The sequence below is a fragment of the Antennarius striatus genome, chromosome 18 (assembly GCF_040054535.1).
Source record: "Antennarius striatus isolate MH-2024 chromosome 18, ASM4005453v1, whole genome shotgun sequence".
In the NCBI taxonomy this organism is placed as follows: Eukaryota; Metazoa; Chordata; class Actinopteri; order Lophiiformes; family Antennariidae; genus Antennarius; species Antennarius striatus.
In genome coordinates, this window is record NC_090793.1 from 16,006,142 (window position 1) to 16,030,150 (window position 24,009).

Below are 24,009 nucleotides of genomic sequence, written 5' to 3' on the forward strand. Positions count from 1 at the left end.
TAAATCGGAAGGAAACGAGCTTCTCGCTCTGCTGGCGAACCGCTGCCAGCTGTCAAACTGTCTGGTATACGTATATGCTTATCCCATTTTTAAAGTTTTTCTGTCAGGTATCCTCTTTAATGATTTATGGAAATATTGTTGGAGATTAAACTGTTATGCTATCTAGTATTTAACCACCAGTGTTAGCGAAATACTGTATAGTAAATTATCAGGTAGTTAAAGTTAAGAAGACTGTTATTACTTATTTAATCAAACTTAGAGCTCAACCTAAGTTTTACCAATTGTTACCTTTCATTTATTCTGCAACTGTATTTTGTGTACAACGCTAAGTGTGAAGCAAGTAATTAGTTGTCAAGTACTCTCTTCTACCTATCTCTTTTTGAATGCTTTGTTATTGCATTTTTTATTATACATTACAAAAGTAAATCAGTCACTGTATGGAGTGTGCATTATGCATCACCTCTCCATCTGTTTCTGCACCTGCATTAGGGAACATGGGCCGTGGTTACATAGTAGAAGATGCTGTGGAGGGATATTTGTCCAAACTATGTGAGCAACATGAGGGTCCTATCACAGGCCTGCTTATTGGACAGGTAAGGTTGGCATTACATGTATGCATTTTAACGCCTGCTCAATGACCCTGTCATTGCCAAAGCTAGGGTTTTATATTCAAAACTAAATGTGTTTTTCTTTAAAAGAGAAAAATAAACCAAAAAAATGGCTTGCTGCTGCAGTTTAATTAATATTAGATTGTGGTGATGTTTTATATACACAGTAATTGCCTGTTTATATACAGAATACAGCATTGTTTGGCATCTTGTTTGTTTACATATTTACATTAATTGAAAAGAGAATGATTTATGTGACTAAATATTTCAGAGCTCTTCCCAAAGGGATTATGTCATCATGGCAAGTCGGACACCCCTGAGGGAGGAGTCCCCTTTAACAGCCAGAAACTCTCTGGACAAGGAGTGGGTGACTGAGCATGCTCGACAGGTAGTGCAAAATAATGTGGTTTTTAGTATTAAAGGGTTTGCGGAACTGTATTCTTTTATGAGTCAGAGAGTGGAGCCTTAGTATAAGACAGTGGCACATGCTGGGTTGATACAGAAAGCTCATGTATATAAACATGGAATTATTTAATTATAGCTGAGCTATAAATGTTGTTTTTACAGTATATTGGATATATCCATTGGTGTTGCATAGCACAACTAAAGCAGGATTATCAGGAAAGATGCTTTCTTCCAAGTTCGTTTAAACAAATATGTTTGTTAGAAAAATGTGTTTGTCAAAGTTTCAGTTATCTATTAGTTTCTTTTTTCAGGTGTCTAGGATGCTGCCTGGGGGCCTCTCTGTCCTGGGAATCTTCATTATCACTGATACAGATGCTAAGGACACAGTAACCACACTCTGCCAGGTGAGATAACATGAATTGAAATAATGATTATTTTTCTAATTGTCTCTACTGCAAAATATAATGTTCAGCTCTCGTCAGCAGGAATGACTGATGAATAAACAGAGTCAGAGTCTATACTGACCAGTGGCCAGGCTGGTTAATTAATGACTGAAATGTATATAAATGAGCATACAGACTCTACTATACCTCAAGCGTATTGCTAGCTGACATTGTGTGTCCTGTCTTTCAAGTTGGTTTTTGCGATGGAGAACCTGATATCTTCAGAATACCTGTGGAGCGCTGCAGATGATGACATCACAGACTGCGTCACACTGCATGTCAACCCCAAGACCAGAAAGTATCTTTTTGCATCGACTTCTCTTTGCATAATGAAAAAAGTCTGTGTGGCTACTCTTTAACCCCACATATCAGAACGATCTGCCGAACCTTTGACACCAAAAATCCAAAGGTCAGTTTAAATTGTTTTGCTTTCATTTGCAGCTATTAAACGTAAATCATTACCTCAAAAAAACTCAAGGGCCTTAAGGTTTTTGTAGTATTATAGGTTTCCATTTAATTGTACTGTACAAACATCCCAAAGGACTAGATCAACTCTTTAGAATAATTAGAGGGTCAGTCACTTGACAGGATGTGATTTAGGTTCCAGGCTTGCAACTGTATTTATCTTTCAGATAATTTAAAAAAAAAAAAGGAAATAACTGGCAGGTAGCATATAGTCTACATTGCCTGCTCTAGCTTTCATAGTGATGCAAAATGTCGGCAGTTGCGATCTTTGCCAATGTCCCCATGCACATAAATACATTGTGCATTAGCTTCCTGCTCAGAAGTTTGCAGAAATGTGGATAAAAGAAGAATGAAACGCTGCAGATGACGCGTCGACAGGAGAGCTGAAATTGCCACACAAAGTCCAACATCAGAGCAAACTGTTCACTCAGTCTTATATTTACTGAGTTATGACATGTGAAATTTTAATTGTGGGGTGTTAATATTACGCTGCTCGGTATAGGTTGCAACAGCAAGGGGAACTGCAGTAGTTGGACATGGCGAGATGCAGTTTTTTTTTATCTGAGAATGTTCGTAAGTCAGATGTTCGCATTTTGAAGACTTCATGCATATAAAAATGAAGCACTGAGTTGTTGTCAATCATATCAGTCAATCAGTGGCTTTGGTTGTTTCAGAGCATGGCCAAGCCTGCCGATTGGAAGTACCAGTCAGGTGTGTGTTCCTCCTGGAGCATGGTGTCATGTTGCTTAAATGTTGATCTGTTGGTACCACTACCCGACAACAGAACTTCTACAGAAAGTATGGATAAATGTCTAAAGGTTGGTTTAAATACTGCAAAATAATATATGTATACCTATTATTACATATTCAATGAAGTCAGTAGAGGAATACTTCCCAGGTCATGTTTTGTTTCAGGATGGACTGAAAGAGTGGGCAAACCAGATTCAGAATGGAATTTGTCTGATTGAAGGAAAACAGCTTCCAGAGGATGCCGAGCTGATGACTGGACAGGTTGTACAAGTCAAATTACACAGAGAAACCGTAAATCCAGTTCAGTTGTTGCCAATTTCGAAGTGAAAGGCATTTCTTTTAAAAAGCATCAATCTTTTCTCAGCTGTGTGAGTGTTGGTATTGACCAAACAATCATCTATTGATTTTATAATTCTAAAAAAAATCATTATTGTCTCAGCACTTTGATATCCAATGTTAGTCTACCTATACACCTTGTTTTCCTAAAGTTTGCTGATTCTGCACAGGCGATGAGAAGAGAGCTTCATATCAAAGGAAAGATGATAATGGAGCCCTCAATTCCATTCAGTTTTTCTGAGTCTTTTTCGATAAAAACTATGACCTTTGTCCCTGTAGAAGCTGATATATTCATGATTTTGCACTGTCTTTTAATGGAAAAAAATTTAGCCGCAAAATCTTTTTGTTCTGTCAGAGTTAAAACTTTGTCACTGACTGAATTGAACCCATTTATCTTGTGGTTACGGGATGTTTAACAAACACGGGCTCCTGCCTTCTCTTTGTCTAACAGACTATTGCCAATTAACAATACCAGTTAATCTAATGTATTAAAGCCTGGTAAAAATATAGGTGTGTAATTACTGTATTACATTAAGCTAATTGTCTAGATTACATTTATAACCTATATTTATGTGTTTGACTTTTCACTGTAGAAGAGGAACACAAGACAGACATGTACAGTTCAGCTGCTCATTACACCGGTAAGACTGACTGTAAGGTAAATACTCTCACACACACAGACACACATACAACAGTTTTGAAAATGTAAACATGTAATAAATAATTGTGGTAGCTAACACGATAGTAATTTGCTGGTCACTGCTGGTGCTATAAGTAAAATAAGTGATGATCATTGGACGGAAACTATTGAAACAAGAAGACCATTCATAACCTAAGAACATTATTTCTGTGTGTTAGGATGATCATCGTTTATCAGCTGCTGCGCAACCGTGTGGAGGCAGTGTATCCGTCAGAGGTGCGATCCACAGCAGAGCGTACCTACATAGCAACAAACCAAAAGCCAGACTGGCTGAAAAGGTAATGACTGAAATCATTAACCTGTCATGAGAAGCTGAATGAATGGTCAATCATTTAGTAATGGCTTTGTCTGAAGGTACTGAAGAGGGATGTGCTATCTACGGTGGCTACAAGGGTCCAAATGCTGGTGGAAGAGCTGCTGATATCAGAGGAGAGCAAGGGCGGCTTTAAAGACAAACATCCAATGGGTACATGCAAACACACACAAACACAAACACAAGATAGCCAGAAACTGCTCCACCAATCAAAGGATTGTAAAGGTTAAAGTCAGGGTGGTGGGAGGGTTTGGGGTTGACCAATCCAAGCACAGGATTTGAGTAGGATTAATAATCTGATAGATGTTCAAATGCAGGCAAAGGGTTAATGTTTGTTTCCTATAACTAAAAATTTAAGTTTACTGGTGCTGGGTGAACAATACACAAAGACAAACATCTTTCCCCCAAATCGTGTTACCATGAATGTTCTCTACACCCATTTATTTATTTATTTATTTATTCAGTTTATTTTCTTCTTTCCAGACATGTTATTACAACAGATTTTACTATCATCAGTGTTGAAACATCAGCAACATCATCCGAAAAGAAAAAAAACGGTTGACGGGTAGAAGCCATTGGCTTGTAAGGTTCTCGCCCCCTAGATCAACAACATCGCTCTCATTGCAGCACATTGTCAACCAATACATACTTTGCATGTCACAAATCAATTTCAATTATTTTATTCTGGTACATTGTTGTTTTGATCCGTCCATTTAGTCCAATAGGCATGCGTCTTTGCACACCTCTTTATCAGTCCTTGAGAAGACTCCCAATTTTGTTAATGTTCATTTGGTTATTCCTTTCAAGGGTTGTTTCTGGTCAAATTTATTATTTAATCGCCGTTGGAATGACTTGCTTTGTGTGGCTGAGTTGATGTTGCTTTCTGTGCCTTCCACATTCCTAATCACTGGAGTCAGCATCACGGTCTCTGGCCTTCACATCCAAACGTTTTCCACATTTCTCCAGCTTTTGGGTGATATCCTCCTTGAGCCGAGCATTGGACTCCTCATGCCGGTCACTCATCCTGGCTATGGCTTCATTCAGCATGATAGCCATAGCCTCCTTATACACCCTGGCCGTTGCCTCTGCTGCTCGGTCGGTATCCTCTTGTGCTTTGGTCTGTTGTAATCCCATTTTTCTCAGCTTGCGGTGCAGCATGAAAACACCAAACCTTAGTGCTGTTATCCCGATTGTCATGGAGGTGAGGATGTACACATCCTCGACGTCCTCCACATCCAGTGGGGCCAGACACATAATTTTGAATGTATCCCAGCTGTCCAGCATGTAGCCAGCCAAAAAAAGTCCCATCTGGACAATGGCGCTCACCAGTATCCGATATTCATTTAAATGTACTTTTGAAACTAAAATTTACACATTTATGAAATATAACTAAAATTTTTGTAACAAAGCTATGCAGAAGCCATTAATGTCTCCCTGAAACAATTATCTTCTCATTGGTGGCAGTTGTAGGCTTCTCCCCTTACATGTTACCAGTGAGTGGATGAAAGACAGATCTGCAGCCATTTAATCAGTTTTATTTTTTTAATCATAAGACAAATACTGATCAGAATATTTTAATCAAACTACATGATTGTTTTGACTTACAACGAGCAGTAGTTATAAACTTAATGCTCCCGTATTTAATGCTCCAGGTGGATATTCACTTGATTTACTTTGTGGAACCTTGTCTTTATTAATAACCACAGAAACATTCAGAGAGAAATAGTTCAAGTGTCCTTCTCATTTTTCTTCAATGAAATTTTCTGCTCCTCATCTCAGAACATCTTTGTCTCTTTACTTCTCTTTCAGAAAAATTCTGTCTCCCTCGTCGCATCTTCTGTCCAGTAAAATTATGTGGGCCAGTGTGTGTGTGTGACTACCAGTTCAGTGATGAAGGCCAGTCAGAGGCAATTGAAAGATTGAAGGAGATGCTGGACATTGATATAGCTGAGGAAGACTTGGATACCACACAGGAAACACCTGCTGAAATCCAGGAGAGAGGTGTTGCATCAGGTAGTGGAGATGTGTGTGTCTGCACAGAATAGACCATGTTGTTCATGATTTCATTTCACAGCGTAGACTTTTCACGTAGAAACACCAGCTGATGGTTCTCTGTTGAACGGTTTCGACCCATCAATGAGCATCTGTGGTTCTCGTGCATTCGACAGTATTAATTTTTTGTTATTCCCCAGTAAGCAGGTTTCACTTACTAACCATTATGGGTTATAAAATTGTGTTGTGTGGTTGCAGAGCTCACGGTGGAAACTGCTGAAGCACTGGAGACCAAAAGGAGCAACTATGTTGGTAAAAGACCTTCCATTCTAACAATTAACATATGAGTGAGAAAGACACTCCTGATGGTCTGTTGTATAGATTACATACGTTTGTATTAAAACCACTTTCCATTAAATCTCTGGAGCTGTGATGGGTGCACCTGTTGTTTCATCCACCTTGTCTTTTTCAGGTGTTGTCATGGCCACTGCTGTTGCCCTTCTCGCCACCGCTGCCTCAATGCTCTATCTAAATGACATTTAATAAATAAATAACCACAAATCAAAAGAAGAGTTTGCTTGTCACATTCTGTATGACGTGTTTGTTTTTTTTTAAAAACCCAATGATGCCACTGATTCCCTCTTTCATTTTTCCCGCAGGTTTCATGACTTACCTTGCCCTCAAATAAAATAAAAAAAACCAAACAAACACAGAAGGCAGTGTATGTACTGAAAACTAATTCTTTAACATTAAAATCCCATTTAGACTCTGGACAGAAATATTTTATAAACTACTGTGTGCCATCAGCATCACACAAAAACTGCAGGAGAAAAACTAAATTACTGACTCAAATTCCAATAATATTTGTAATTGCCTGGGGGAAAGATCAGGCATATTAATTGTTATTTCATCAGATGTGCAATTCAGGTTTTGTGTGGAGAAGTTGAAACTAGGAACAATTCAACTCATTTCTCAGTGGATTTCATGGGAGAAAAATGGCACATAGTATGTACATGGTGATTAGTAATTAGATATTAAATTACAGAAATGAAAAATGACAGGATATAAAACTTCAAGTCCAAATGACACAATTACCTATACAGTATTTCAAGCATGAAAAGCCAATAAGTGAATCCTGAAAGGTCTTTGTTAATCTGTAGAAATCATACAAAACACAAGGTATAAATAGTCTATGGATAGGTTCAAGATGTGTAAACTGATCCAAGTCAAACACAGTCGCTACAGACAGACACCCAATCAGACAGACAGCCAATCAAACTTAATGGTGTTTGCAGAGGATGTTTCTATACACCAATAAGAAAGAAATGTGTGTATGTCTTAAGGGTAAATAATTACACAATACATTGAAGGCGTGATCATTCGAAGGAAGGAGTGTCTGAAGGGTGAAATGCAGGTAGCAGGTCACAAGAAGTTAGCCAGCTTTACTATTTTGCAATCGCTTTAAAAACAGGAACGAACTTTGACCCTCGGGGAGCACCATCGGCTCTGTCAGGACAGTATCTTCTTGATAGCTGGAGAGCGGGCTCAGGTAATCCACCTGCGTTAAACAGACGTCCCGTGCAGTGTTTCGGACCTCTGATCAACGCCATCATGCTGAGTAAAGATCCTCCAGATATTGAGGTGAGTTTTTTGTTTTTGCTCACAAACCAGGTTGAAGGGGTTTTTTTTCTTTGCAGGAAGGTACACCCTCTCGCTCCGTCACCTCACAGCAGCCTTTCTGCTTGGAATTACCATATAGTAAAAAAAACAACAAATGGAGGTGTAAGGAAACACTTTAAATAAAACGAGATTTGTATGAAACGACATGCTATTTAATGTAATGTGTCAAATCCTAAAGTTGCTTATAAAGTTGTTTGTTTAACTTTGGCATAATTAGTCCAGTAATTCAGGATGGACTGCATTCCCATAATCAGTCAAGTGCGAAATTTCTGTTGTTTTTGATCAGGGTATCAGTTTCTAACAGCGTGCAGATAAAAGAATTCCAATACTTCACGACAATAATAATACAGTTATTATTTATTACCCTGTATTAGGTTTTAAAAAATAAACAAAAAACGTTTTTGTTATTCTTAATTTATAAGTGATAGAATATTTTGTCATATCAATGTGTTTATTTTACCTCACAGAGCATCCTGGCTCTGAATCCCAAGGTGAAGACTCATGCTCAGATCATCTCCACTGCAAGCAAGAAGACAGAAAAGAAACACTGGAAGAGAAACCCTGAGAGAAACTGCAATGTCAGAATCATATACCACACACACACACACACACACACACACACACACACACACACACACACACACACACACACACACACACACACACACACACACACACACACACACACACACACACACACACACACATAGAACGCACACAAAATTTTCTTCTCTCTTTTCAAAACTTTTTAAATTCCCTCCAATCCATCTTTATTCCAGTCTTGTGTGGAATTAGAGAACAATTTCGATGACATCAAACACACAACCCTGAGTGAGCGAGGAGCTCTTCGAGAAGCAATAAGGTGAGAATGAAAGTCTATGAAAGACTAGAAATCTCTAATAGAACCAAAGCAAAGTCCAAAATGTATGCTACCTTTGACCTTGTTTGTGCGGAACCAACATTTCTAGTGTACTTTATATCAGGAAATCAGCACGCCACAACAAGAAGAGACACGTGTGGGTACCAGCAGCATTCACAACATACTGTTGTGCAGTTTTACATACGTCAAGCATATTAGCTAGTTACTTATAATAAATAGGATATCATCAAAACACTGCATGCTAATTGTTGATGTCCACAAAGAGAGAGAAAAAAGAGTCTTTAGGAAATGAAAGAGAGCAGCATCGAGGCCAACAACGCAGACAGACAGCAGGAATTTGTAAAGGGATTTGTAAAGGAAATTGTAAATGCTTTCAAAAATCCGATAAAAGGCACTCAGTATGTTTCATCAAGATAGAAGCTCTTTCAAACTGCCTGCAACATGGAGTGGAACTGATTTGTTCAGAGAAGAGTTTGAAAAACGAATATTTAGTTTTATTTTATTTATTATTTTTTACATATTGAGCTTGATTTATTGATCTGGTATTGCTAGCAGTAATACCAGTGTAATTGTGTAAGTATAACGCTAATGGTTTATTACAGTAGTATCCTTGTTGGCCACTTGGGTCCTTCAGAATAAAAATACTCATATCTTTGACTGCTGTTACCTTTGCTGGCTGTTCAGAGGTTGACCACAACAACAACAACCCTCTTAATGACTGCCTTGTAATGATGTAGTGCAATAAAAGTTGCAACAGCTCAGGCTTCAACGACAAAGTCTTAAATGAATCCCCGTCTAGTTGTATTTGTCTGCTTCTTTAAGATTGCCCCCTGTAGGCTTTGAAACCAATAGATAACACTTTCAGCACAACAGCAGGCAATGAATGTGACCGCAGATTTTACCCATGCAGAACGGTGAAAGAGAGATTCATCAAACCAAACAAGATCAGCGCCGTACACAAATATCAAATGTCCATGTCTCAAAAATATAACATACAGGTACATGACACCAAAGTTCTTGTATTATGAATGAAATCTTATCTCATTCTATTGACTGGTTAAATCCAAATAAGAAATACACACTTAATTTTCTTGTGATGTATTTTACTGTAGGACCTGTAGAATCTACAGCAGAGGAGACTATTTTAAAGTTCTTCTCCACTTTTGTTTTTCTTTGTTTTTCTTTTTTTTTTTAGCTCATCTCCACTTCAATCATGAATTTTAAGAATAAGCATTCAGTATACCCAATATACTCATTAAATTTTCTCGTCACATTCCTGGGTTTATTTATGTATTATTCCTGTGTAACAGAGTAATAACTAGTGTGCTTATGGGCTTTGTGCATTAGACTCACAGAATGAAGCTGGCAAAGGGCAGAATGAACTATAAATGACCCTTGATTATGTAAAGTCAGTCCAGTCTGACTGGTGTGAGGGAAATTGTTCCTGGTTGCTAATTCTCTTTGAGAGTGTGACAGATTGTAAAATTATTTGTACTCTTTCAAGCCCATCCCAACAACAGATCTTACAACACTCAGATATTACACCACCTGGCCTTCTGGGGGGGGGGGGGGGGGCTTATCAGTCTTAACCATCTCCTGAAAATGACCCTTTTAGGGTCAGTGACCTGCTCCTTACTGTATGAATAACCCTCCAGCTCAGGTTGTCATAATACTTTTGTCATTTCCAACGGACATGCAGTCGGCCAAAATGTTAATGAAAAACATTACTCTCACACTGGCCACTCAAAGCAAACCAACATATATCATCTGGAATTGCACGCATCCATGCAGTGATGGCAAAAGCAGCAATCTTTCACACAATCAATGGGAGAAAGTTTATGCGTACATGGAGATTTCAGGCATAATCCTCCCTTCTCTTTTTTTGCTTTTTTCCCCCACATTTGCTGTTGATCTGTTCTGATGTTTGATGTTTTTTAATGTAATATTTGCGGAATTTGATTTACAATATAAACTTAAAATATGTTATTATAGGTGTCTAAAATGCGCAGACGCTCCGTGTCAAAAGAGCTGCCCAACCAACCTGGACATAAAGTCCTTCATTACAAGCATCTCTAATAAGGTAATGTAGTATTCACTCACAAGCAGAGTCACTTAACAAAGTCACTTTAATTTCAAGTTCTATTGTGTAACTGATGGTTGAGAACCAACAATGGATGACCAATAGTACAATATGCAGTGGAATACAAGAACCAGTACCAATGTTTATGATCAATTTGCTAATTTCTGTGTGTGTACCAGAACTACTATGGGGCAGCTCGGGCCATCCTCTCTGACAACCCCCTGGGTCTGACCTGTGGAATGGTTTGTCCAACATCAGAACTGTGTGTGGGGGGCTGCAACCTATATGCTTCTGAGGAGGGACCCATTAATATTGGAGGGTTACAGCAGTTTGCTACAGAGGTAAAATGCTGAAAACACACAACCACAAATACAAACTACAAAACTGAATTTGCTGTCGTAGGGTTACCATCAAAAATGTATATGCTGATGTGTTAATAGTTGTATCTAAATATTTCAAATGCTTCACATACAGACACACAGCTATCATATCTGTATGCATAACTTGGATATGTAGGATAATCTGGAAAGACTCACTTAAAAGCAAGGATGGAATGAGATTCACATTTGATCAGAAGAAGGATTTCTCTACAAAGGCTGAGGAACACCTCATAAAAATGACGTCACACGACAATGTCTGTTGAAACTGTATGAATTCTGGGTTTTTCGTGTTTCGTGCAGAATCATATTTTTTTCATATTATAGATTATTGTTGATTGTAATCACAGTGACCACAGAGAGGGGCATTTAGTCATACCAGTGTTATACCAATGAATGCAGTCCATTAGAAAGTTAATAATGCTCATTATCCATTATTAGTCCTTTTTTTTGTGTGTGTGTGTGTGTGTGTGTGTGTGTGCACACGTGCATGGGTGCGTGTGTGTGTGTGTGTGTGTGTGTGTATGTTTGTGGGTGTGCTTCTTCCCAGGTGTTTAGCAAGATGGGAATTCCTCAGATCAGGAATCCTGAACTCCCACCTGCCAATGAGATGCCACAGTCATATCACACTCCTATAGCTCTGATTGGCTGTGGCCCAGCGTCAGTCAGCTGTGCTTCCTTCCTGGGTCGTCTTGGATATGATAATATTACCATATTTGAGAAGCAGAAGTACATTGGAGGATTGAGGTAACTCACAAATTGCATCATATGACAGTATAATATGTTAATTATATATGTATGTTATTGTTCATGTTAATAACTGTCTTCAAAAGAAAATTTGCTCGTAATTACATTCCGCTTCAAAGCGGTGATGTATTGTAATTGTCAGTGTTTGTGTGTTTGTCCGTTTGTTCAAGATGGAAAGTAGAGACATACATGTAAGAGGAAAACTGAAACACAAGGGCACCATGAATCACCCACCACCTATAACTGGTTATTTTTTAACGCTGAATTTCTGACCATGAGAATGAAGAGAGGGTAACTACACAGTAAATCAGTGAACACATGAAGTACCTTGGAACCAAGTGGCAGTCAGTCAATCTGCTGCAGCTTTTCTACCCATGGGTCAAGTGAAGTTGAACTTTAGCTCATTCTGGAAGTGTGTTATGTTTTCATAGCAGATCTCAAATATACTATGTATCTTTGCACATCCCTTTCTACACAGGGCAACCAAAAACCAAACTGGCTTTTGGTTACCTTTACCTTTCCTAGCTTTTGTAATTTTTATTCTTTAGTTTCCTCGCTTACAAGTTTGCTTCATTCAGGATTCCAGGACTTACGTAACTCAAAACCATTAAATATTTTTCCATGAAACTATTACGCACACGTCTACTGGAGAGGTATATTTTAATATCTGTGAATTTTTTAACATACCATTTTTTTATCAAATCAAAAACAATCGTAAGCTTAAATGACTTCTTTCTCTCTCTTTCATTCTTTTTGTCAGTGACATAGTTGGGGACCTCAAGTATTTCTCGATTGTTATTTTGTGGCTCTCACCTGATTGGCTGGTTTCCCTGATGCCCATCTGTTACAGAAATTTATCAGATAAAATTCACAATTTATTGTGTTTTTCCTTGTTTCCCTGCAGCACATCAGAAATCCCTCAGTTCCGACTTCCCTATAGTGTTGTCCAGTTTGAAATAGATCTGATGAAGGACTTAGGAGTCAAGGTGTGTTTTATCTTCTTTTGAGTTATTTAATATTTTAACATAATTCAAATATACAGTAATTCAAAAGCAGTCTGTTCACTTTTGATAAGAGACCTTTCCTTACACGAGTTTTTAAGATTGTGTGTGTGTGGGCGTATGTGTGTGGGCGTTTGTGTATAGGTGGTGTGTGAGAAAGGTCTGGGTGTTGATGGGATGACTCTGATGTCCATTAAAGAGAAAGGATTCAAAGCTGTCTTCATTGGGATCGGTGAGAGCCATCAGATCACATTTACCCATTACAATCTTACGTTTTTATGGAGCTAAATGTGTTTTTGCATGTATGTTTTTTGCATGTGTGTATGTGTGTGTCTCCAGGTCTTCCTCAGGCCAACAGAGCTAAAATGTTCGAAGGTTTGAATATGGATCAAGGCTTCTTCACTTCAAAGGATTTTCTGCCCATGGTGGCTTCAGCCAGCAAGCCAGGTGCTGCTGTAACTATTAATACACAAAACACACACAAAGCTTGCTCAAACATCCATTCTGAGAAAATGCGCAATTTAGCCAGTGACGTCTCTTCAGATACCAAATGTTTGCAAGCCTCGATGAGAAGATCTGGGAGGAAGCCAGTTGGGATATAAAAGGCGGTCATTACCACTGTCATGACCTGGATCTATAGCCATGATAGAATAGTAAAGAACTTAACAAAATATGTTTATAGTGGAATATTAAACTAAGGCAGCTCACACTCATTTAAGAGAGACATGCATGACTCAAGGGACCATCTCATATCTTTCTCTGTCTGTCTTGTTCTCTGTCTCTGTCTGTCTGTCTGTCTGTCTGTCTGTCTGTCTGTCTGTCTCTCTCTCTCTCTCTCTCTCTGTATCTATCTATCTATCTATCTATCTATCTATCTATCTATCTATCTATCTATCTATCTATCTATCTATCTATCTATCTATCTATCTATCTATCTATCTATCTATCTATCTATCTATCTATCTATCTATCTATCTATCTATCTATCTATCTATCTATCTATCTATCTCTAGGGATGTGTCAGTGTCGCTCTACTTTGCCAGCATTAAGAGGGTCAGTGATTGTGTTGGGGGCCGGTGACACAGCGTTCGACTGTGCCACCTCAGCCCTTCGCTGCGGAGCCAGGAGAGTGTACGTATGCTTCAGGAGGGGTTTCACCAACATCAGGGCTGTTCCTGAGGAGGTATGAATGAGTGCCAGATGAATGGACGGACATTAAATCAAAGAGATGCAGAGAGAATACAGCGAACATGTGTTTCCTGACAGATGGAGTTAGCAAAGGAGGAGCAGTGCGAGTTCCTGCCCTTCCTATCTCCTCGTGAGGTCATCATAAAGAATGGTCGGGTCGCTGGATTACAGTTCTGTCGAACTGAGCAGACCGCGGATGGTGACTGGCTGGAAGATGAGGAACAAGTTGTCAGGCTGAAGGCCGATTACATTATTAGTGCCTTTGGTTCCATGCTCAGCGACCCCCAAGGTAATTAGAAAATAAATCCAAACAGGTTAGGAGAACAATCACAGATCAGCAATTCGTCTTGTTGCTTATCTTGTAAAAATGACAGTTGAAAAGGAAGAATCTGTTCAAAACCTATTTCTTTTTTTTTTTGGTTGTTAAATGCTAGCTGTTTTGTCTTTTGTTTGTTTTTGTTTTTTTGTGTTTTCATGTGTGTATATGTCTATTTTGTTATATTTATATTTTGAACAGTTGATATTTTGTTCTTTCCTTTGCTTCAAACTTGAATCAAGCTTTAAAATCAGGAAATATGGATTAAATCTCAATCAAAACTTTAGTCTACACACCCTATCTCTTGCATGTAATGTTCCAGATCTATACTTAGGTATATTGTTTAGATTTTATGGTGAGTGTGGTTCTATTTTGTGTTCTCTTTTGAATCCTATAGGGTTTTCTTGTTTGTTTTTAAACATTGTAGTCAAAAGATTTCCTTTTTTCAATTTGAAATGTTAGATATCCATTGTTGGATCTTCTGTGGAACATTGACTTTAAAATGAGTGTTTAGGACAAAGCTTCCAACATTTCATGTTTTGCTTCAACATGGAGCTCAGATCAAAGTGTAGGACTAGGCAGGCCTGACCACACATGTCTACTATAACATGCCTAGTTCTCTTTCAAAATACATTTCAGTACATTCTTCAGCTTCAAGTCCTTTTTCACACATGTCCTAATGCATTCTGTGTTTGTAGTGACTGCAGCCATGTCTCCTGTGAAACTGACCCGCTGGGGTACTCCAGAGGTGAACACGGACACCATGCAGACCAGTGAACCCTGGGTGTTTGCAGGAGGAGATGTCGCTGGTTTAGCAAACACCACAGTGGAGTCAGTCAACGATGGAAAACAGGCCTCGTGGCATATTCACAGATATATTCAGGTAAAATGTACAGCTTTAAAAAGACAGATCAGTGATGAAGGCACCAAAACAGACATGTGGTGTAACATCTCAGGTGAATCTTGTTGTTAGGTTTTTAAGAAATCAACACATTTAGCACATTCAGCACCCTACGTACATCGTCAAATCCTTCATGTCATTTCATTGTCATGCTGTGGTGTGATCAAATGCAGTATAACTTTCAACATCTGATATGATAGAGGCCTTCTTTATGTTATGAGCTTCACCAAATTATAGTATGTTATATTTGCTTCATATCATAAGTAGGACTTTCCTGTTTTAAAACCTTCGTCCAGCTAAGATGAGTGATGTAAATGTTCCTTATGCATTCCTCTTGCAGTCCCTGCACGGACAAACAGTGGACACATCTCCCAAGCTGCCGTTGTTCTACAGTGCAATAGATCAAGTGGATATCAGCATTGATCTTTGTGGGATTAAGTTTCCCAACCCATTTGGCCTGGCGTCTGCTCCCCCAACCACCAGTACAGCTATGATTAGAAGAGCTTTTGAACAAGGATGGGGCTTTGCACTGACCAAGACATTTGCACTTGATAAGGTACAGCAAACTCACACATAAGAATTTTACAATCATGACTAACAAAATCAATAAATATTTATATCTAAGAGACTGGAACTAGTATAAGGTTCAAAATGAACTTAACAATAGAAATGATCGCCGAGTTCTTTTGATCTGCTGACTGAGCGACTACATTTGAATGTGAGTACAGAAAATGATTTACAGTGTGAAGACAGGTCATGTGGTCATCGGCGTTCCTGTCTTTTTATCTAATTATCTTCTATAAATCTGCCTGTGCAGGACCTTGTGACCAACGTGTCTCCTCGTATAGTGCGTGGCACAACCGCCGGTAATCTGTTTGGACCGGGTCAAGGCTCGTTCCTCAACATTGAGCTTATCAGTGAGAAAACGGCAGCTTACTGGTGTCAGTCAGTCACTGAGCTAAAGAAGGACTTCCCCAATAATGTAAGTGTCAAATACATTTGTTCAGGTTCAAAGTTCTTCCATGACCTTACAGAAAGTCACAGGTAGTGCTGTCGCCTAACAGCAAGAAGATTTCATGTTTGAGTCCTCTCTGTGTAGAGTTTGTATGTTCTCCCAGCTTCCTCCCACCTTCACAAACATACAACCTACTGTATGTGGAGTGATCAATTCAAATTGCCTGTAGGTGTGAGTGTGTTTGTGAGTGGTTGTTTGACTTTTTTGCCCCCCAATGGGCTGGTGTCTCATTCGGGGTGTATCCCACCTCTCACCTAGCCCTAGCCAGCTGATAGACGCCAGCAGACCTGTGATAAGCAACACAACATAGACTGTAGATGAGACAACAACGTTTTGTTTACAAGATGATGACAGGAAAAAACAAGTTGACCACACATGATAACATAAAGCCTAACTCCAACCCTTAGCCAAAAATTATTGCATTATTGGTTTAAGACTTTTATTACGTTTCATTATCCTATTAAGTTTCAAAAAGGGCAAATTTATTTCATTATCTGCTGTTATTAATTAATTGGCTTCAACAAGGCGGGGTAATACCCTGGGCAAATTGGCAGTTTATCACAGAGCCACATTAAAGACAAACAACCAGTCACCCTCACGCTCCTGCCTATTGGCAATTTGGAACCACCCATTCACCTGTATTACATGTTTTCGAGGGGAAAGAAATCCGGAGAACCTGGAGAGAACCCATGCAGACATGGCGAGAACCTACAAACTACACACAGAAGAGTCCCAGTCTTGCTGTGAGGCAACAGCACTACCCACTGTGCCTCCTTGCTGTCCTATTCATCGGATTTGTGAAAATATTTGCATTAGCTGATCAAACACCACAGCCAAATTTAAACCCAACTCTGGTTCTGTTTATGTTTCTCTCCCAGGTGATCATCTCTAGTATCATGTGTAGTTACAGCAAGGAGGACTGGACGGTACTTGCGAAGATGGCAGAGGCAAGAAAAACACATACAGTACCAGAAACAAAATTTTCACCATTCACGAAATGTTCACAGTATTATGGTTATGTAACCATTTTATACAAATTCACAAGTTGTAAGTGTGTACTAAGAGACAGTGATTTATACATTAAAAAAATTGTTTAGAAATCAGGAGCTGATGCACTGGAGCTGAACCTGTCTTGTCCTCATGGGATGGGAGAGAGAGGCATGGGACTGGCGTGTGGACAGGTACACTTATAAACACACTGCGTAGAGTAGAGTAAACGCTTGCGTGTGCTTGTTCAGTAATTAACAGTTTGAGATCCTAGATGGTGTGTGTACTGACATGTTGGTGTGTATGTGTGTTTTATGTGTCTTTTTTGCTAGGACCCAGAGATGGTGCGTAACATTTGTCGCTGGGTGCGTGCAGCCATTTCCATTCCCTTCTTTGCCAAACTGACGCCAAATGTTACCGACATTGTTGTCATTGCCAGGGCTGCTTATGAAGGTAACTTACCTCACCGCAGCAAATTCATTTCTTTTTTTGGCACCACAACATGTTACTGCACAGATAGTGTTCATCTTATGAATATTCGACTTACGAACATTTGGAGATAGAATAGAATCAAGCGCCACCATATCCGACTATTGTCCTGACGTTCCCCTTTCTTGAAGTTTTTTCTACTTCTTCTACTCAGGGATTAAATTATAATGAGCAAAGGTTTATCAGAAATTAATCTGTGAATCATGTGAATCAAGAATGACGCATAACAATAGATATTGGAACTATACGTATGTACTTTAATATCTCACGTTTTTTTAATTATTTATTGTACAGTAACATGATATTATATGCTTTTAATGGGTTTCTAGTGATTTTAAGAGTTCAATATTTGTGGCAGACAAATGTTAAGTTGAGTAAAATGATGTAAACTTGATTATTATTTTTTTTGTGTCAATTTTTTGAAAACCAACGTACTGTATAGAAGGAAGAAGACGAGAATCAACCTTATTTATTTTTCCACTTCAGTTAGTGGACTGAGCTATTGCCACCCCCTGAGAATGATTGAAATCAAAACAATCTGTACCTGTATTTTACAGTATGTTAATATGTGTTGTTTTTATGTCCTGTTATTGTTTCTGGTCAGTCTTAGGGAATAGCATTTTTGTATTCAGAGTAGTGATGGAATTCAACTGACCTCAAACGGCGATTATAGATTGAAATTCAATAAATAACGACTAGTGAACAATTCAACCTATGAACAACCTCTCAGAATCAATTGTGTTCATATGCTGAGGACTATCTGTATTTATTTAATAAAAAAAATTTTCAGTCCACAATAATCAACAGTATTTAATGAATGCTGATGATTAATAGGTGGAGCAAACGGAGTAACGGCCACCAACACAGTGTCAGGCCTCATGGGGTTGAAGTCTGATGGTCAGCCCTGGCCAGGTGTTGGAAAAGGCAAACGCACCACATATGGAGGAGTGTCTGGTAAAAAGACTATTAACAACCTTCATGTAAAAAAAAAAAAAATCTCGTATCATGCTAATAATATTCACATGGCTTTAAAAAAATATTGTGTGAATAATCCTTTGCATATCTTTGGCCTTGTGGATCTTTTTATAGAAGAGGAGTTGATATGCACCATTGAGTGAGGGATTTTGCTGTACCATACAATATTAACCTTATTTTGACAAAAGGATCTCAAACATATATTAATGTACATCATGAGTCAGCTGTCATTGTGGTTCATCTACAATACAATGTGTGCAGGTAATGCCATCAGACCCATTGCTCTCAGAGCAGTGTCAGCAATCGCCAAAGAAATTCCTGGTTTCCCAATTCTGGCCACTGGAGGTATTGACTCAGCAGAGACTGGTCTACAGTTCCTTAACGCTGGCGCCACAGTCTTACAGGTGATGATGTAATTGTGAAATTAAGTTATATTTCACTCAGTCTGCTACTGACTGTTGATGATGCAATAACATGTTATGAGACTGAAGATACATTTATAAATCAAGACTTTAATTACTGAAAAAAGGACAGTTAGAAAAAAAATGTATAATTTAGGAAAGGTAGATAGATTTTGCTTATTGAAGGTCAAACTGGGTTATATAAGCCCTATGATTGGAGATCGGCAGTCCGATTCCCGCTCCTGCCAAGCCATCTTCGGAGTGTGAGCTGACAGTGGGAGGTGTCAGCTCACCTTCCAGCCACTGCCAAGGTGCACTTGAGCATGGCGCCGTCCCCCTTACAAGCTGCTCATTTGGGGTGCACTCCGAAGTCGCGACCCGTCACTCTGCCTCCCCCTATACTGATAAGATAATTTCCCCACTGTGAATAAATAAAGTAGATTTAATCTTAATCTTTTGGAATTATACTCCATCCAATCGTGGTATTTAGGAGGATGTTAAAGTTTGGGAACCACAACTCTGCAGCACTGTTAAAGGAAAAGTTGACCTGGAAATGACAGCAATTGCATGTCAAAATTGTGCATTGTTTGGTATTGATTATTTTTGTTGATGTCTGTCCGTGCCTGATAACCACAGATATGTAGTGCAGTGCAGAACCAGGACTTCACAGTGATTGAGGACTACTGTGTGGGTATGTATGAGTTTCTGTATTGTCTATTCTAGATTTTCTCAATTCTCCCAATTTTCTGTGCTTATTATTACATCCAGGTCTGAAGAGCAGTGCACATACTTTTACATACTGACACTGCATTACCATGCCATAATGGTAAATGTATGTTTAGGTTTGAAGGCCTTGTTGTACCTGATGAGTCTGGACCTGAAGGGCTGGGATGGTCAATCTCCTCCAACAGAGAGACATCAGAAAGGCAAACCAGTTCCAAAACTGGAAGACTTGGTTGGAAAGGTAATATGATCAGTACTGTTGTTGTGAACTCAACTGATAACAAGGCAGTCAGAGACTGCAACATAGCGTGGCACCTACACATTTTTGTGCCTCTGGCTTCCTGAAAATGTTGCTTTTTGTTTTGTGATCATATCTCATCAGGTTTCAGAGATGTGTGCCTAAAAAAGTATACAGTACGCCGTCGTTCCGCACGATTAATGAGTTCCAAGAACCACAACCGATTAACGAATTGCGTGATAGAGCGACGAACTATTTATTGTATTATTTAGGGTAATTTAAACATTTATGAACCCTCCCCATACTGATGTTAAACCACCTTCTATCTGTATTACCTTTTCCCACACTGATAGACTGTTTAAAGCACTTTTGTGTCTCACGTAAATCCAAGACTCATGGAACATAGCGTACTTCCGGATGTAGAATGTGTGTACAGTATCACGTGACTGCCTTCCAAAAATCCGCGATGAGGTGAAGTTCCGAGCATTGATATGCTAATGTGCGAGGGTGCACTGTAAAAGTGAAAATTTGACCTTGACCTAGTTTTTCAAGGTCTAATTAGAATATAACTCCTTTTGTTTAATCTTTCTAGCCGGTTCCTGAGATATGTGCAGAATTTGTACAAAAGTTGAAATATGACCTTGACCTAGTTTTCTCAAGCTCAAGGACATCATCTCATTTTCATCCCCTTTTGCTGACATGCATGTATGTATAATATATGACATATTGTTTGTTTATTATGTTTTGAATGAATGTATTTGTCTCTAGAACCTCCCCAGCTTTGGCCCTTATCTGCAGCAGAAGACAGAAGCTATTGCAACATACAAGAAACATCTCAGAGAATCTGGTAAAACTGATGTGATGGAAGACATCACCCGGGTCAGCAAGCCCAAAAAGACGGTTCCTGCTGTCAAGGTACGCATGCACGCGCGTGCTCACACACACACACACACACACACACACACACACACACACACACACACACACACACACAATAATCCTTTTATTGTATTATTTGTATATATTTTGTTCTGTGAAATAAATGTTGTTTCTTTATTTTTTGTTTATAGGATGTGATTGCGAGAGCACTGCGCTACATTGGATCATACCAGGAGTTAAACAACATGGAGCAGGTACTCATTCCTTTTCACAGATTAAGGTCTTTCAATACAGAGTCAATTATAAGCCAGACTCTTGCCTCTAAAATAAATAAATAACCAACATGATGATAATTTTGACACCTGGTTTAACTCAAACTGTCTTCGTGATTCTTTGATCATCTCTTGCTCACTTCAGAGTGGTCACAGTAATATTTGTAATCATAGCTATTTAATTCTCATTATCATAAGCATGACAATCACTTACATCATTTCATGGTAACCGACCTAACTATAACACCTGCATGACAAACACATCAATGACAGGAGAACAGTTTACAAAAAGATCTAAATTCTAATTATTCAGTTGGTTTAGATACAACACATGAAAACATTATTTTTACAAGCTAATGTTTTGTAAAACTAATACGTCTCTCATTGAATCAATTTATTTAGATGATGACCTACTCCTGAGAGACGTCGCCACACGCTGCTTACTTTCCAAATGCTATCAGTGCAATTGTGGCAAAAATATCATAGAATAAGCTACATCCCTTTTTTAGTGTTGCTTTTGTTTTAATATGATAATTCTTGACTCAGGACAGTGAGGCTAAATGACCCCTACACTTGTTTTCAGGTCCAGGCTCTGATAGATGAAGAAATGTGCATTAACTGTGGTAAATGTTACATGACCTGCAATGACTCTGGCTACCAGGTACGTCTGTCTATCCTTCAGATGACTGGGATTGACTCTTTCCTTAGACTTAAATCTCTCCCTCTGCTGGAGAGACTCATCAGCCTTAGTTCTGACATGTGTCATCTTCTCTGACTTTGCAGGCCATAGAGTTCAACCCAGAGACTCACCTTCCCTTTGTGAATGATAGCTGTACTGGCTGCACTTTGTGCCTCAGCGTCTGTCCAATCATAGACTGCATCAAGATGGTTACCAGGACATCGCCTTACGAACCCAAAAGGGGAGTGCCCATTAGCCCTGTCTGCTAAAAAAAATGACAAATCAAATATTTTCACCCCGCGATGCACTGGCGTCGTGCCCGGAGTGTCCCCCGCCTCACGCCATATGCCAGCTGGGATAGGCTCCAGCTCCCCGTGACCCGCTACAGCGGTTACAGCGGTGGTACATGAAAACAAGTGGATGAATATTTTCACCCATTTAATAATAGAGATCAGATACTATGTTATTATTATTAGATATAAATTAATGATTTGGTGCAAGAGGTTTGTGACATTTATCATGCTGATCTAAACATTATGTCTCAAGTCATGTGGACGATGGGAAGAGTTTAAAAAAGGTTTGTTTCCTTATGGGAAGTGTAGACGTGATTTTAATAAATGCTACCACCAATTACAGTACTGGAGAAAGACCACCCATATATGGTCAAGAATCACAATAGTAGATACATTTGTCAACAACTTAACTGAATTCAGGCCACATTTTGTGAGCAACTGCAGAATAAGTTTGATTATTAAGTACTTAGTATTTAATGCAATGACACATCTCAAATAAACTGTGTATTTTAATTTTATTGTGACAACAAGGGATTCTTCATGTTAAAACTCTCCAAACACTAATCATTAACGTATTTCTAACCAACATGGAAGCTTTGAAATTATTTAATCCCAGCTAACAGTAAGATCTGAAAGAAGCAGTTTACAAGATGGAGAAGCACAATTATCACAATTGTGCCAGTTCACAATTGGAGGTAGATGTGAGAAGATAAGCCATAGTGATCTTCTTTTCCTTTCGGCTTGTCCCGTTAAGGATCGCCACAGGGTGTCATCCTGACACCAGTTTACACATTTCCATCTCTATCCTTAATCATCCTAACCTGCTGCACATCCTTCCCATCTTGATCCCTCTGTCTGACCAACCTATAGAGATTTCTGTCCTTCTGAAGTGTCCAACCTGGCATATATGTCATCATAAGCCTCTTGTTTGGACTTTTCCACCTCCACTTTGACTCTACGTTTCATTTTATTGTATTCTGTCTCACCTCTTAACTAAAAGTCACACAACACTCTTCTTTCTCAACTTCCACCACATGGTCCTCTGCTCTGCATTTGTCCTTCTTATCTTCTTCCCCAGCACTAGTTTCATCTTATACACCACCATCCTACACTGTCTAGCTACACCCTCTTCTACCACTACCTCACAGTCAGTGACCTCCTAATAATAACCATGAGCCATAGTGATCTACAAGTCTGAAATCATATTTTTGAATATTATTTTTTTTAAATTAATTTTTGTGATGTGTCATTTAATGGACACTTGAAATGTAATTGAAAACACTGTAGACACAGGCAGGTGCTGAGATTCAGTTAACAGCGTTTGTTTTCTTGGACTGACCTCTTCACTACTTTGCTTCATTACTTTAAGGCTATAGAGACTAATTATATTTTGAATATCAAATTTCCTTGCTCAGCCTACTGGTTAAATGTAATCTACTGTATGTGTGTATTCTATGATTTTCCGTATATCAACATGTTCTAAAATAATAAACATTTAACACATCACAGTTCCTTCTTGAAACTTCATATTCCTTGATTATAGCAGCACTGTGTTCAGGTCATAAATAAGAGTATGTGTGTGTCAGTGTGTGAAGTGGCTCTGTGGGATGGGTTGAATGATGAATTGAAACAAAGAAAGCAATTAAATGTAAAAAAAATAGATACAAAAACATTTTTGGTGGGATAATGGTTTAATTTTGATATAAATTTACGTGGCAAACATTAAACACTTATTTGTAAATAAAATTGTGAATAGCGGCAACTGTAGACAAGGTGATGGTGATCGTTTTATCTTCAAGAAATTGGATAGATGGGTGGGTGGATGGATAGGTTGATGTATCATCAGCCGCACAGTGTGTGTCCGCAGATCCTCTCC

The 24,009-nt window shown here is 38.8% G+C and overlaps 2 protein-coding genes and 1 long non-coding RNA gene across 4 annotated transcripts; 2 read left to right on the forward strand and 1 right to left on the reverse strand.

Annotated features, from left to right (window-relative positions):
- Positions 1-6,866, forward strand: odr4 (odr-4 GPCR localization factor homolog). Of its 2 annotated transcripts, none has more exons than XM_068341308.1 (14): positions 1-107; positions 490-593; positions 880-996; positions 1,325-1,417; positions 1,648-1,754; positions 1,829-1,865; positions 2,596-2,739; positions 2,837-2,932; positions 3,601-3,648; positions 3,866-3,985; positions 4,062-4,173; positions 5,830-6,033; positions 6,271-6,324; positions 6,485-6,866. In XM_068341308.1, exons 2-14 carry the CDS (start codon positions 495-497, stop codon positions 6,553-6,555), a joined length of 1,302 nt encoding a protein of 433 aa, XP_068197409.1. In that variant the 5' UTR covers positions 1-107; positions 490-494; the 3' UTR covers positions 6,556-6,866. The 2 variants fall into 2 exon arrangements, with proteins under 2 accessions (XP_068197409.1, XP_068197410.1); XM_068341309.1 differs by having other exon boundaries at positions 10-64.
- Positions 6,331-8,511, reverse strand: LOC137612669 (uncharacterized). Its single transcript, XR_011038860.1, has 4 exons — positions 8,410-8,511; positions 8,153-8,211; positions 7,492-7,750; positions 6,331-6,540 (listed from the first exon to the last, which is right to left on the reverse strand). It is a non-coding gene; the product is annotated as an uncharacterized lncRNA (long non-coding RNA).
- dpydb (dihydropyrimidine dehydrogenase b) lies at positions 7,530-23,631 on the forward strand. Its single transcript, XM_068341307.1, has 25 exons — positions 7,530-7,653; positions 8,160-8,270; positions 8,472-8,554; positions 10,565-10,652; positions 10,832-10,993; positions 11,580-11,776; positions 12,681-12,762; positions 12,922-13,009; positions 13,117-13,224; positions 13,791-13,960; positions 14,044-14,254; positions 14,980-15,164; positions 15,523-15,738; positions 16,000-16,164; positions 17,076-17,144; positions 17,295-17,378; positions 17,517-17,637; positions 18,508-18,627; positions 18,910-19,052; positions 19,686-19,740; positions 19,892-20,013; positions 20,779-20,925; positions 21,081-21,143; positions 21,745-21,822; positions 21,945-23,631. The coding sequence occupies exons 1-25, from the start codon at positions 7,624-7,626 to the stop codon at positions 22,107-22,109; spliced, it is 3,063 nt and encodes a 1,020-aa protein (XP_068197408.1). The 5' UTR covers positions 7,530-7,623; the 3' UTR covers positions 22,110-23,631.
- The last annotated feature ends 378 nt before the right edge of the window (positions 23,632-24,009 follow it).